The sequence below is a fragment of the Erythrolamprus reginae genome, chromosome 1 (assembly GCF_031021105.1).
Source record: "Erythrolamprus reginae isolate rEryReg1 chromosome 1, rEryReg1.hap1, whole genome shotgun sequence".
Classification (NCBI taxonomy): domain Eukaryota; kingdom Metazoa; phylum Chordata; class Lepidosauria; order Squamata; family Dipsadidae; genus Erythrolamprus; species Erythrolamprus reginae.
Window position 1 is genome coordinate 314,295,811 of NC_091950.1, and position 12,113 is coordinate 314,307,923.

General features: G+C 39.0%; 1 protein-coding gene across 2 annotated transcripts in view; it reads right to left on the reverse strand.

Moving 5' to 3' along the window:
- Positions 1–12,113, reverse strand: part of MAP3K5 (mitogen-activated protein kinase kinase kinase 5) — a 142,745-nt gene that overhangs the window by 97,083 nt on the left and 33,549 nt on the right. The window contains exons 1-2 of one of the 2 annotated variants that reach the window (XM_070733591.1): positions 6,094–6,146; positions 3,158–3,297 (exon numbers count right to left, since the gene is read on the reverse strand). In XM_070733591.1, coding sequence (XP_070589692.1) covers positions 3,158–3,297; positions 6,094–6,103 — 150 coding nt within the window. In that variant the 5' untranslated portion in view covers positions 6,104–6,146. Of the gene's footprint in view, positions 1–3,157; positions 3,298–6,093; positions 6,147–12,113 lie in introns of those variants that run through there. The other variant, XM_070733590.1, reaches the window with a different exon arrangement.

Consider the following 12,113-nt stretch of genomic DNA (forward strand, 5'->3'; position numbering starts at 1 on the left):
CAACCATTAGTATAGATCAGTGATTTTCAAACTTTTTTGAGTCCTGGAACATTTTTTAAATTTACAAAATCCTGGGGCACACCACCAACCCAAATGACACTCTAACACTAGTGGTGGCAACATTTGCCTCCAGTCCTGACCAGGATTAGAAATCGGGACCATGGGGAGGAGTAGCAGCTTCAACTACTAACCACGGCCACACAGTGAAAAGTGCGCAGCAGCCCGAGCGGGGACCTTCCTGGGTGTGGATGAGAGGCGGCCTGCTATTGGTTCATTGCTTGTGGTCGGGATGAATCCTAGAAGATGATTGGTCATTGAGTGTTCCCTGTGCCTCCACTCTTCCTGTCGCAGATAGCTGGAGGGATTGTGAGGGGAATGTTTATGTTCGAATGGAGGCAGCTAGCGGTGGGCTGGATAAATGGCCTCTGTGGGCCGTATCCCGCACACAGGCCGTAATTTGGGGACCCATGTTTAATTTCCCCACGGCACACCTGACCATGTCTCACGGTACACTAGTGTGCCGCTGCACACTGGTTGAAAAACACTGGTATAGATCATCTTCATTTTCTCATATCCTTTATACATTCATCTGGTATCAAACAACAAAAAAGTCTTTTTTGTGGTGATTCTTACTCTGTGAAATATCCTCCCTCTAGAGCTAAAGCTTGTGTCAACCTTATTACAACTGACAAACCAGCTGAAAACATGTTCATTTATCTTCACATTTCATGCCTCATGATAGTATCCTTCCACAACCCAAGACTATAGATTTACACATTCTGGGCTATTTCAGTCTTATCTGATCAATCTGATTGCAGTTTAAATGTATGTGACTTGCATTTTTATGTTTCAAACTCTTAGGAATTCGTAGTGAGATAGGCAATATACAAACAATTTAGATACAAAAATAAGTAATATAAGAATAACATTAAGAATATGAGACTAGCATACAATAATACCGAAAAAGTAAAACTAATATAATAAAATCAACCTATGAATTGTAATTGTCTTGTGCAAGTCTAGATCTGTCTGAGCTCCAGAGATATGAATGTGCATATGCAAACAGAGGTTATGGGGTGCAAGAAAATAAAGTTAATTGCTAGAAACATTCTCAGAAGATACAGAGAACCTAATCATATAAAAATATTTTTAACTATCAGATCAGTGTGATGATGACATGATCTACCTGAAAAGGAAGTATACATTCCTTAGAATTTCCCAAATTGCTAAATAGGCAGCTGTCATGAATATTGTAAATGGAAGCTATGTTTGTGTAAGTATAATATTCTAGGTTCTTTCCAGCAATATTAAGTGCATTCCAAAATTTGTTTTAAGGATTTATTCTTCTTTATGTGCCTAATTATTGAACTGTTTTGATATAGACTTTTGTATAATATTAGATTCCAAGGAGCAACAAGGAATCAGTCACTATTTATACACAAGTAATATTAATAGGGCAGCTATAAAACACATGGATGGCACTGGCAAAAATTGTGAGGCTTGATACGTTTAGACTTATTTATTTATTTATTTATTTATGTATTTATTTATGTATTTATTTATGTATTTATTTACTTATTTACTTACTTACTTACTTACTTACTTACTTACTTACTTACTTACTTACTTACTTACTTACTTACTATGGTATGCAAACTCACTGTACGAGTACATGATCCAGGAAATGTGATAATTCTAGAATCCAGAAACATGTGCTGTGAAACATACTTAGTATTTACCTCTTACAGTTTTCATATTAAAATAATTTAGCAATAAGCCACTTACAGGATTAACCACAGTAAGCATACCATTTAAAAGCAGCTTCTTAAAAAACAAAACATTACTGGAAAAGGTCAAGGCTTTTTTTTTTTAAAAAAAAGGTCTGTTTTGAAAGTATATCCACCCCTTGCTTGATAAAGTAATTACTTTTTATAATCCACATCTGGTTTAGACTGAAAGAACTTTCTTCAAATTCATAGGGGGGAGGGAAACAGAACCACAGAAGTTCCAAGAATCACAGGCTTACACACACACAAGGAGCTTCTGCAATAGTTTTACTTCTAACCTAACTTCCTGTATCAATCTTGTTCCAATACGGGACTTTTCAGATAGGATGTATCTGCACAGCACACAAGCTTTTTCCAAGCTTCTAGGCCTGTGATGCCAGGTGGCATGCAGAGCCATATCCAAGGGCACACGAGGTGTTGCCCTGTATCAGCTCCAGTGCACATGCCCAGAGGGTGGGGGGAGTTTGTTTCCACCTTCTCCAGGCTTCAGAAAAACCTCCGGAGGCTGTGGATGGCGAAAAATGGACCCAACAGGCCTACCGAAAGTTCAGAAACTGTTGCTGGAATTTCCAATTGGGCCGTTGCCAGAAGTTCGTTTCTGAACTTCTGGTAGGCCCACTGGGTCCATTTTTCACCACCCACATGCTCCGGAGGCTTTCCTGAAACATGGGGAAGGGGGAAAATGGCCCAATAGGCTTACCGGAAGTCCAGAGGCTTCAGTGGGCCCTGCGCGCATGCACAAGAGGTAGTATGGAGGGGTTTGTGTGCATGCAGAGGAAGAGGGCATTGAAATTATGAACCAGGGTGGCGCAGTGGGTAGAGAGCAGTACTGCAGGCCACTAAGGCTGACTGCTAGATCTGCGGACCAGCGGTTCAAATCTCATCACGGGCTCAAGGTTGACTCAGCCTTCCATCCTTCCGAGGTGGGTAAAATGAGGACCCGGATTGTGGGTGCAATAGGCTGGCTCTGTTAAAAAGTGCTGTTGCTAACATGTTGTAAGCCGCCCTGAGTCTAAGGAGAAGGGTGGCATAAAAATTGAATGAATGCGTGAGTGAGTGAGTGAGTGAGTGAATGAGTGAGTGAGTAAGTGAGTGAGTGAGTGAATAAATAAATGAATGAATGAATAAATAAATAAATAAATAAATAAATAATGGGTGTTGGCATGCACACGTGTGTCCTTTATGCAATGGAACAACAACAACAAAAGTTTTCCATCACTGTTCTAAGCTATCATAGCAGCAACGAAAACTGAGAATTGCATAGGCACCAACAATTCAACACAACTCAATGTTACATTTCTTTGCATCTTTCTCCAGGTCTACCTTGTTTTTACCTAAGCTCTGCCTTAATTTTAGACAGGCAACCATACCTTCAGTGACTGCAGAGAATCTGTGTTTGTATCACAGTAGAGAATAATGTTGTTGGCCATGCTGAAGCTCTCTCGAACTCCCAGATGATAGAAGAGGGAGGGCTGACGGAAAGCATCACTCATTTCCACCACGGCAATATCTGCAAGGAAGATCAAAATATATGCTAATCAAATACAGTACTCAAAAAAAAAAAAAGAATGCTGATAACCTATTTAGTTCTCTCGGTAATTATTTTAGTCAGCTAATGTCTTAAAAAGACAATCTTTCGAAAAGATTATTTGAAAAAACAACAACTAACTAACATAAAATGTAAACATTTTTAACTGCAAAAAGATAACCTTTAGCTAAAAAGCAGAATGAAGATAATCTGATTCTTCCCTCTCTTTTTCTTTTGGCATGATTGTGCTTCAAGGGGAAGCCACAGTAGATGAGGAATTCTCATTTAAAATGAAGAGGCAAAGACTGAAATATCAAGTGAGAAGCCCTCAAAAGCTCTTTGAAGCACAGTAACAGAGAAGGATCACCGGAACGCAACATTTCATGCTTATGAATTTAACTGCAATTGGAAATATGTGGCATTTGTAGCTTTCCTTTGATGGCCCCATAAGATTCCTGGCTCTTTACCTCATTTGGCTCTGAGGTTGCATAGCTAAATAATCTCCATGTAATGTTTCCACATGGATATAAAACCAAGTATTTTCAAATCCTTTCCATTGCAATGTGTCTACATTTATTTACAATGAACAATTCTGGGTCATATTCTAACATGCACAGGTGACTGGCTAAGAGGAACTTAGTCTTCACCTTTGAGCACACGGAAGATTTAGGACAAGATCAACAGTAGGAATAAACTGGGTTTTTTGTGAGGAAATTCTTCAAAGGAGCACAAATTAATACCTATAACTTCTTTGACAATTGCAAAGGGCTTCATGATGAATTCTCTTCCTGATAATCTGGATTGCTCCAGTACCACCAAATGAGGGTGGTTTTTAAAATTACGATTATTGACATTTTCTTAATTGTTTCATGGATCTCATTAACCACCCTTTAGAGGAGCTATTTCACTCTAGTGCTGCAGTTGTTTCTAGTGAAATTATTCTTGCATCAAAGAGAACTCCGTAGAGCTGATTTAGCCGTTCCAAACTTTGATCGTGTTTTTTTTCCCTTCCTTCCTTCCTTCCTTCCTTACTTACTTACTTACTTACTTACTTACTTACTTACTTACTTACTTATTTTGACTTTTATGCTGCCCCTCTCTGAGGACTCGGGGGGCGCGGCTTACAAAATATAATAATAAAACAATGTATAACATCGTAAATCCAATTAATTAAATATAAAGTCTAAAAAACTCAAAAGCCATAAAAAACAGTCATTCCCATTCGATCAACTTTCTCTCAACACATTCATCAGCCAGGGGGCAAGAATCTAATGGCCCCAAGCCTGGCAGCATCAATGGGTCTTAAGACTTAAGACTCTTGCAGAAGGCAAGGCGTGGGGGGGGGGCAGTATGAATCTCCTGGGGGAGCATTTTCCATAGGACGTCATGCTAGATAAGTGTTCTCAAGGAAATAATCTATTGTACCTGTAAATTTTACTCAACTCCGTTAAAAGAGAGTTTCCTGTGATAACCAATGGAAAATAACATTCTACCAATTGAATAATGGGCCATATCTCATGATTAATACACATTTCTATAAGCCAGTATTCTTTAAACCTTTCAAAACATTTCCTTTTCAAAAAGAAAAAGTGAAATGAATGCTGAAATATTTTGCCATATTTAAAAATTCTATTATAAATCTTAATGCAGTTATGAATTTGGATGTAACAACATATTTCAGCAACATTCGTGTAAAACTTGCTCAGAACTGAGGTCAGCATAAGAGTGAACATTTTAAATACTTGCTGTCAATTATAGTGAATGCTGAAAACCCATTTTACACCAAAAGCAGCACATGCATAAATATTTAAAACAAAAGCAGCACATGCATAAATATGATTTAAGAAATATTAGGAATTGATGCTCATAGGATACAGATAGAATATAAAGGAGTATTAATGAAGTGCACAACAATAAAAGAGAGTATTTCAATGACACACAAATCTCTTTTAAATGAATTTATTAAGCAATGTTATTTATAATCATTCCTTTAAAACAAGGCACTTCTAGGTTCATTATTTGTCTTAAAACAAAACAATGTATGATAAAATTATACAGTGATAATTATACATTTTCATAAGGACAAAGAGGCTATATATCTCAAGCTACGATCAAAGTTAATCAAAATGAAGCTGAGACACTAAAGATACTTTCACTGAACTTTATAATGTAAGTCATCCAATATCAAAGAACTATGAGCTTTTAACAACACTCACTAAGGTTTCCAATATGAAACCAGAAAAGTTATTCTAGACATGATCCAGCTGTATTGTTTAAGCTGCCTAATATGTTTGGCTTCCATAGGATATTTTTTTATAATAATGCAATCAAGAAAGTTTCTACTTTTATTTTACAGTGGTACCTCTACCTACAAACGGTACCTCTACCTACAAACCTCTACTTACAAACTTTTCTAGATAAGAACCTGGTGTTCAAGATTTTTTTGCCTCTTCTCAAGAACCATTTTTCACTTACAAACCCGAGCCTCCGAGCCTGTAACCGGAAAAGGCAGGGAGAAGCCTCCGTAGGGCCTTTCTAAGAATCTCCTGGGAGGAAACAGGGCCTCTACCCTCCCTGTAGTTTCCCCAATTGCACGCATTATTTGCTTTTACATTAATTCCTATGAGAAAAATTGCTTCTTCTTACAAACTTTTGTACTTAAGAATCTGGTCACGGAACGAATTAAGTTCGTAAGTAGAGGTACCACTGTATTTGGATTCCATATTGGTTTCACTGCCCATGATTGGATGATGGCACAAACCAGCTGCTCTTACTTACTACTTTCCATATTATATTTTATTCCATGTACTTAAAGGAAGTAGGAGGCTCATCTGTTGACTGCTTGTGTCCTTCCAGCCATCCCTATGTCATTAGCAGATATTTCAATCATTATCTCATCTTTCCTCTTTCCAAATGTAATATATTGGTAGGCTTGCACCATTGCCCTTCAATTCATGATACTCAAAATGACTGTAGTGAAGCTTCCTCTTCTCCTTCACCTGATCCTGGAATTGCCTGCAATTTTGTTGTGGGAAAGGGAAACAAAGGAGCCATGGTTTATGATGAAATTCACATCCCTACTCCCTGTTCTAACATGTTCCCAAGGTCTCCCTCTCTCCAGGGAGCAAGAAGACTCCCTGTCAACTGCCATCATCCTCCAACCAGTCCCAGTTTGCCAGGAGGTACAGTGGAACCTTGGCTAACAACCATCATTTCGTTAGTCGAAATGTTCGGTATCTGAAACAATTTTCCCCATAAGAAATAAAGGAAATGGATTTAATTGTTTCCCAGCCTTTATTTCTTGTGGGGAAAATTGATCCCTCGTTTATCGTGGGTGTTCCATTCAAGGACCACCCACGATAAAATATTTGTTTCTCTCCTCCCCCACCCATTGTCCCTCACTACCCCCTCCTCCTTACCTCTTTACCTCTTGTCTCTCAGCCTTTGTCTCCTTGGCAGGCAGGCGCTGAGTTTGCTAATCCCAGCAGTAGCTTCTCTTTGAGGACAGTGGCGGCAGCTCCGGCAGCTTCTTTTCGAGGACAGTGGCGGCGGCGGGGGCCTGAGCATGGACGTGATGTTCCCGGCGCTGCCTCAGCAGTTGCCGCCACCACAACCAACTGGTGGCGGGACCGCCACTGTCCTCGAAGAGAAGCTGCCACTGCCACTGTCCTCAAAGAGAAGCCGCCACCAGGACCAGCAAACTCAGCGCCTGCCTCGTCATAGCCAAAGCAACGCTTTGCTCCCCTGGCGAGGAGATGAAGGCAGAGAGGCAAGAGGTAAAAAGAGCGGGGGAGAGTGAGGGACAATGGGTGTAACATTTCAAATAACAACCCAAAATTTCTGTTCGGTATTCGAATTTTTGTTTGGTATCCGGTGCAAAGTTTTAACGAAATTTTTAATTGTTATCCGAAATGTTCGCTATCCAAGGCGTTCGTTAACCGAGGTTCCACTGTACAGTGTTCCCTCGCTTTTCGCGGGGGATGCGTTCCGAGACCGCCCGCGAAAGTTGAATTTCCGCGAAGTAGAGATGCGGAAGTAAATACAGTACACTATTTTTGGCTATGAACAGTATCACAAGCCTTCCCTTAACACTTTAAACCCCTAAATTGCAATTTTCCATTTCCTTAGCAACCATTTAGATCATTACTCACCATGTTTATTTATTAAAGTTTATTTAAAAAAATATTTATTAAAAGCAGACGAACGTTTGGCGATGACATATGACGTCATCGGGTGGGAAAAACCATGGTATAGGGGGGAAAACAGCGAAGTATTTTTTTAATTAATATTTTGGGGAAACCGTGGTATAGACTTTTCGCGAAGTTCGAACCCGCGAAAATCGAGGGAACACTGTGTTTGAATTTGATTCCTCATTCTTCCTTCAGTGCCCACGGCAGTTAAGACATTTCAAATTCTGGGCTCAGTTCAAAGCAGCCAATGGCCATCCACTCATTAATCCCTGCTGTCAGCTAATTGGGCACGGGCGGTTGGAAAGGGGCAAGGATAGGCTCCTCGTGCCATGCAACCTATTGGTTCCTGGGAAGTGTAATTGTTGGATATTTTGAAAATGTTTTTTTTTCCACAATCTTCATGTACATATACATACGTATGCCACAAGTCGTATCAAAACATATATAAGTATACATTTCTATCCAATATATCATAAATCAATATCATAGTTTTGCACCTATTTATACTGCTGTTTATCAGTCTGTTTTTCTTTCATTTCATAGCACTCCGCTCTCCTCCTTCTCTCTATCTCCCTCTCCTCCTTCTACCTTCTTTCTCCTTCTCTCCCTCTTCCTACTTCCCTCCTCTTCTTCTCCCCTCCTTTCTCGGAAGTGCAGTTGGAGCCACTGAAGCAGCCACAATTTTGCCAAATTTCAATACCAAGAAAGTCATGGGTCCCTGACTTTGGACGGATACTGTAAGTTAGACCATCTGAGGTACATTGATTCAAAAAATTGTTACTTTATGATACATCATTTTACCCAATTGAAGGTTACAAAGTATTAAGCAGAGGTGAAGTTTTAGTATTATATAGACTGCAAATGGGTTCTCCCTATCATTATTCTCACTAAAAGATTGATTTTGCTGGATGAAAAACATATGGCTCCATTTATCCAATGGATTGAAAACCTGACTGTACTTCCGCTGATGAATAGATTGCCTATAGACATAGAAACATAGAAGATTGACAGCAGAAAAAGTCCTCATGGTCCATCTAGTCTGCTCTTATACTATTCCCTGTATTTTATCTTAGGATGGATACCGGTATATGTTTATCCCAGGCATGTTTAAATTCAGTTACTGTGGATTTACCAACCACGTAAATCCACAGTAACTGAATTTAAACATAGACTTTGTTTATACAAATATAATGGAAAATAATTTAGAGTTTATAAAATGTTTATTTAAAAAATTATACAGAAAATAGTAGCATCAGAAATATATGCATACTTGAACAATATTTGCATTTACATACAGTACATAGAGTATTGCAATTATTATGATGATATGATATGTTGTATTTCTTTCATGTTTTATTGAAATGTGTTTTCCCCCCCTCTCTTTGAGAATGTATCTTTCTATTCTGCTCTTTTTGTTTCTATTGTTTAAAATCAATAAAAAATAAATATATGTAAAATTAAAAGTTGCATTTTATCTGTTGGGCACTTTAATTCGCAGGATTAAAAGCAAACAATTATTAACAAAATTAAATAATTTGCATGTTTTACTGGTTATTTTGCCTAAACCTCAGTGTATTTCTGTGAGTATATGGGAAAATGTGCATTCCATTTCTGGAAACTTATCAAGGAGAGAAGCAACTTAGAACCAAGGAGAAATTTCCTGACAGTGGAACAACTTGCCTCCAGAAGTAGCGAATGCTCCAACATTGGCAGTTTTTAAGATGAGATTGAATAATCATTTGTCTAAAGTAGTGTGGGGTTTCCTGCCTAAGCAGGAGGTTGGACTGGAAGACCTCCGAGTTGTGCTTGTTCCAGAGTTATTGATACCAATTCCCTGAGCATACAGAATCCATACAGTGCATACACTGTATCCAAATAAATGCATTCGGTCATTTTCTCTGCTGATTTGTGTTGGTGTGTATCATTCCTGATGACTCAGCATGAACTTTAACAGGGGTAGTCCCTGCTTGCTTCGAATGTTTCGTTTGTCCTTTCCATTGTGGTTTTTAAGACATGGAAAGATTCTCAGTTATTTCTTTTTTTAAAATACAACTGCTTCCCAAGCTAAGATGTACTCTTGAAATCTCATGGCTGATTCATCAACATTTTCGTGGGGGCGGAGGGAATACACAGTATTGCCATGCATTTGTAACTCCTTTGGGGAGAAAGCAGGATATGAATGATCTGGAGGGGGGGAGGAATAAATGAATCCATTTTGTACTTCCCTAGTTCTATTTCTCCCCCCTCCATCTTTAACCAAAGATGAACAAAACTTGCACTAAAACAGATGCTCCTAATGACTTTCCTCTGTTACTAACATCTGGCTCATCCCCACCTCCTGTACTGGCAACCTTTTCTCAGCCCATTTTAAATCTAACCCCGTTTCCTTTCAGTTTCTCTTTGCCAATTCAGATCACAAATGATTTCAGGAGCTTGCTACTGCTGACTGGGTGAAAGAGAAAGGCAGGTGGCAGGGAGACCAAGGAGGATAAGCAAAGAGTATCAGCACAGAAAACTAAAGCATACTAGAAATATGCTGAATAGCGCATTCCACTCAATGGAGAAGGTACACGGGAGAGAATTCCTCAATGTTTTTGTTGCTCACAAGTTGGTTTAGGCCAGTGATGGTCAACCTTTTTTTCCCTCGAGTGCCGAAAGAGTGTGCATGTGGTATTGCTCATGTGCGAGTGCTCACACTCATAATTCAATGCCTGGGGAGGGCGAAAACAGCTTCTCCCACCCTCCCACTCTGGAGACCAGAAATGGCCTGTTTTCCAATTTCTGGTGGACCCAGTAGGCTCATGTTTCACCCTCCCCAGGCTCCAAAGGCTTCCCTGGAGCTGGGGGAGGGAAAAAACGCCTTTCCACCATTCCCCTGGAGGCTCTCTGGGAGCCAGAAACACCCTCCCAGGACCTCTGTGTGAGCCAAAAATCAGTTGGCCAGCACACACATGCGTGTTGGAGCTGAGCTAGCCGATATGGCTCTGTGTGCCACCTGTGGCACCCGTGCCATAGGTTCCCCATCACTGGTTTAGGCCCTGCATGCAGTTGGTAGAATGTGTATATCCTGCAACAAATATATCTACCAGTATAATATTTATCCCTGTAATAAGCACCATTTTTAAAATTTCTAATGTGTACTTCAATCACTCTTTCAAGAAACGTCTTGGACAAATATTTTAAAAATTAAAATAGCAAACTCATGCTTTAGTCTCCTAAATGCATTTTCAACAAAGAGGGAAGGAATCCCTCTCCATGTGTAGATAATGGTGGCCAGAAAGGTTTCCTAGCTAAGAAACATGATCACATTTGAGAAACTAGGGGCACTGCCTTCATCTCTAGAAGAAAAGAATTTGCATTCCTTTTTGTCCCCATCTCCATTTTTTTTAATTTGTCAAGCTGTTATATAAGATTACAGAAAAAGTATAAACATGATTGTGAATGCATGAAATGAATGCACATGTTATGAATACATTATAAATCGGTTACGAATACAAGGGGACATTAGAACAGGGATGGTAGGCACGATGGTGCACTTATGCATGCCCCTTAAAGGGAAGGGGCGGCACACAAGTCTAATAAATTATTAATTATTATTATTATTATTTTTAAAAACCTCTTAGGAAAGGGATGAGGTCAATGGTAGACAAAGATTAAAGAGTCAGGCATTGATTGTTGCTTAAGTCCTCCTTTCTGAAATCAAGTTTGGAGCAGTTTACATTAAGTTTGTATCTATTGTGTGCTTGTGTATTGTTGCGATTGAAACTGATGTAATCATTGACAGGACATTGTAGCAGATAACTGTATGTGCTATACTTAAATCAGATCAAAGGCGGCATAGTTCTAAATTGTCTATGGCCAAAATTTCAAGTCTGGTGGCAAGTCTGTTGCGAACAGAGGAGTGGAGGATCCTTCTCGTGAAATATCTCTGGACATTTCCAATTGCATTAGTGTCTGATTTGTAGTGCGGATTCCAGACAGATGAACTGTATTCGAGAATTGGTCTGGGAAATGTTTTATATGCTCTAGTTAAAAGTACAATATTACCAAAGAAGAAGTTACGCAAGATTAGGTTAACCACTCTTAATGCCTTTTTGGCAATGTTGTTAAAGTGGGCTCTGGCACTTAGATCATTAGAGATGAGTCTCCAAGGTCCTTAACCGAGTAAGGATCATCTACTACAAGGTCGTGACTGTCTAGCTTCTATGTCCTGATTTATTTATTTATTTTGCTAGTGTCTAAGACTGAGCATTTGTTGGTTGAGATTTAAAGTTGCTACTTATTTTATCATTCTGACACATAGTCAAGGTCTAATTTTCCTTTTTGTCTTTACTTCAGCTGCATATGTGACAATGAAACACAACAAGAAGATATTTCTAAGAAGGCAACATTTTAAAAGAACAAGTAGAACAATTAAGGAATTGTTAATAAATGAAAAAAAAAGTTTAAAACTTTCCATTTAGCTGGCACTGAAACCTCAAGAAACAGAAATGAGAGATCACAAAAGATAACATTGCAGAAGGAACCTCAGCAGAACTTTTGTGCATGTGATTTACCCAGCTATCTTTAAATATTTGAGGAAACATAGGCTAAATATATTTCTACACA